The following is a 1,846-nucleotide window of genomic DNA, read 5'->3' as shown; positions in this document are numbered from 1 at the left end:
CAGCAAGAGCTTCTGCTGGGTTAGCACTGAAAAGACATTCGAGCAGCCGCGGTGCTCCTTCTGCTGCTGCTGCTGCTGCTGCTGTTGCTGCTGCTGTTTCTGCTGCTGTTTCACCTGAAGCAGCAGCAGCAGCAGCAGCAACTGCAGCAGCAGCAGCAGCAGCAGCACCTTCTTCACTATCATCACCACCAATCACTCCTGCTGCAGCCATCAGCGGCAGCAAACAATCACCATACCCACCATCACTCTCCTCTAGGGGGCCCCCCTCTCCCCTGGGGGCCCCTGTACCCTCAAGGGGGCCCCCCCCCTCCCCCTGGGGGCCCCCCCTAACCAGGGATATAGACAGGTGTCTACCACTAGTACCCTGGGGGGCCCCCGGGGGGGCCCCCGGGGGGCCCCCCGGGGGGCCCCCCAGGCCCCCGGGGGGGGGCCCCATGCTTTCTATGCTTTCTGTGCTTTCTATCTGCATAGCAGCATCGTCAGCATGCTGGGGGGCCCCCTCTGAGGGGGGGCCCCGAGGGGGGCCCCCAAGGATACCCACAGGGGCCCCCGTTGCTGGGTCTTGCGGCGGTGCAGGTGTGACTGCTGCTGCTGCTGCTGCTGCTGCTGCTGCTGTTGCTGCTGCTGCTGCTGCTGTTGTTTCTTTTTCTACTGTTGCTGCTGCAGTTTGCTCCATTTGGTTGGGAGAAAGAGGAAAACGCTGGAGGGTTTCAATAGGGCATCGGCAACGAACCCTAAACCCTAAACCCTAAACCCTAAACCCTAAACCCTAAACCCTCGTCTCGTTAGGTATCAGCAGGCCGCTTACAGAAGCAAAGAAAAGAGAAAATAGAAAAAAGAAAATAAACAAAAATAAATAAATTATATTTGTGTTGATGCTGCAACAAAAAGCAGCAGAAGGAAAGGCCCTTGGGGGCCCCCGAGGGCCCCTGCAGCTAGACAGCTAAACCCTAAACCCTAAACCCTAAACCCTAAACCCTAGATCTTGAACTATAAACTTTAAACCCTAAACCCTAAACCCTAAACATAAAATATTTTATTTTTGTTTGTGTATTTCTTAGGCTTGCGTGGGTGTGGTTGCTGCTATAGAAGCAGCGGGGTGTATGTACACCTCAGCATAGCATGCTAGCTAGCAGCAACAAACAAATAAATAAATAAATAAATAAAATAAATTATACTTTTTCAGTTTCTGCTGCTGTTTATCTCCTTAGTTAGACGGTTGCTGCTGCTGCAGCACCCTGTACACCTGACTAGCTGCAGCAGCAGCAGCAGCTGTTCTCTGTTTTGTTTTTTTTGTTGTTTTCTTGTTTTTTTGTTTTTTTTGTTTATATAAAAACAGAAATAACCTCAATAAGGCCAGCAGTAGAAGTGGTAACAGCAGCACGAGTAGCATAGCAGCACCAGCAGCAGCAGCAACAGCAGCAGCAGCAGCAGCAGCAGCAGCAGCAGCAGCAGAAGCATAGCAGCAACAGCAGCAGCAGCAGCAGCAGCAGCAGAACGATAGCAGCAACAGCAGCAGCAGCAGCGTAGCAGCAGAAGCAGCATGGCAACAGCAGCAGCAACATAGCAATAGCTACAGGATCAGCAGCAGAATAGCAACAGCAGCAGCAGCAGCCTAGCAGCAGCAGCCTAGCAGCAGCAGCAGCAGCATAGAAGCAGCAGCAGCAAATGCATATCTTCCTGAGGGTTGAGGTGTATGTACAGCTAGGAGGATGCATGCAGTTTATACGTTGTCTTTTATTTTATTTTTCTTTTTTTTTGTTTTTGTTTGTCTCCTTTTTTTCTCTTTTTTGTTTTTATTTGTCTCCTTCTCACCCTAATAAAGAAACGATTTAAAAAGACAGAC

At 50.7% G+C, this 1,846-nt stretch overlaps 1 protein-coding gene across 1 annotated transcript in view; it reads right to left on the bottom strand.

Annotated features, from left to right (window-relative positions):
* EMH_0065970 (uncharacterized protein) overlaps positions 1-676 on the bottom strand; it is a gene marked incomplete at both ends in the record, with an annotated part of 1,876 nt that extends 1,200 nt beyond the window's left edge. The window contains one exon of the mRNA XM_013498455.1: positions 3-676. Coding sequence (XP_013353909.1) covers positions 3-676 — 674 coding nt within the window. The remainder of the gene's footprint in view (positions 1-2) is intronic.
* Positions 677-1,846: the final 1,170 nt, after the last annotated feature.

The sequence above is a fragment of the Eimeria mitis genome, genomic scaffold (assembly GCF_000499745.2).
Source record: "Eimeria mitis Houghton genomic scaffold, Emh_scaff3431, whole genome shotgun sequence".
NCBI classification, from domain to species: domain Eukaryota; phylum Apicomplexa; class Conoidasida; order Eucoccidiorida; family Eimeriidae; genus Eimeria; species Eimeria mitis.
This window is presented reverse-complemented; position numbering and strand designations above follow the sequence as displayed.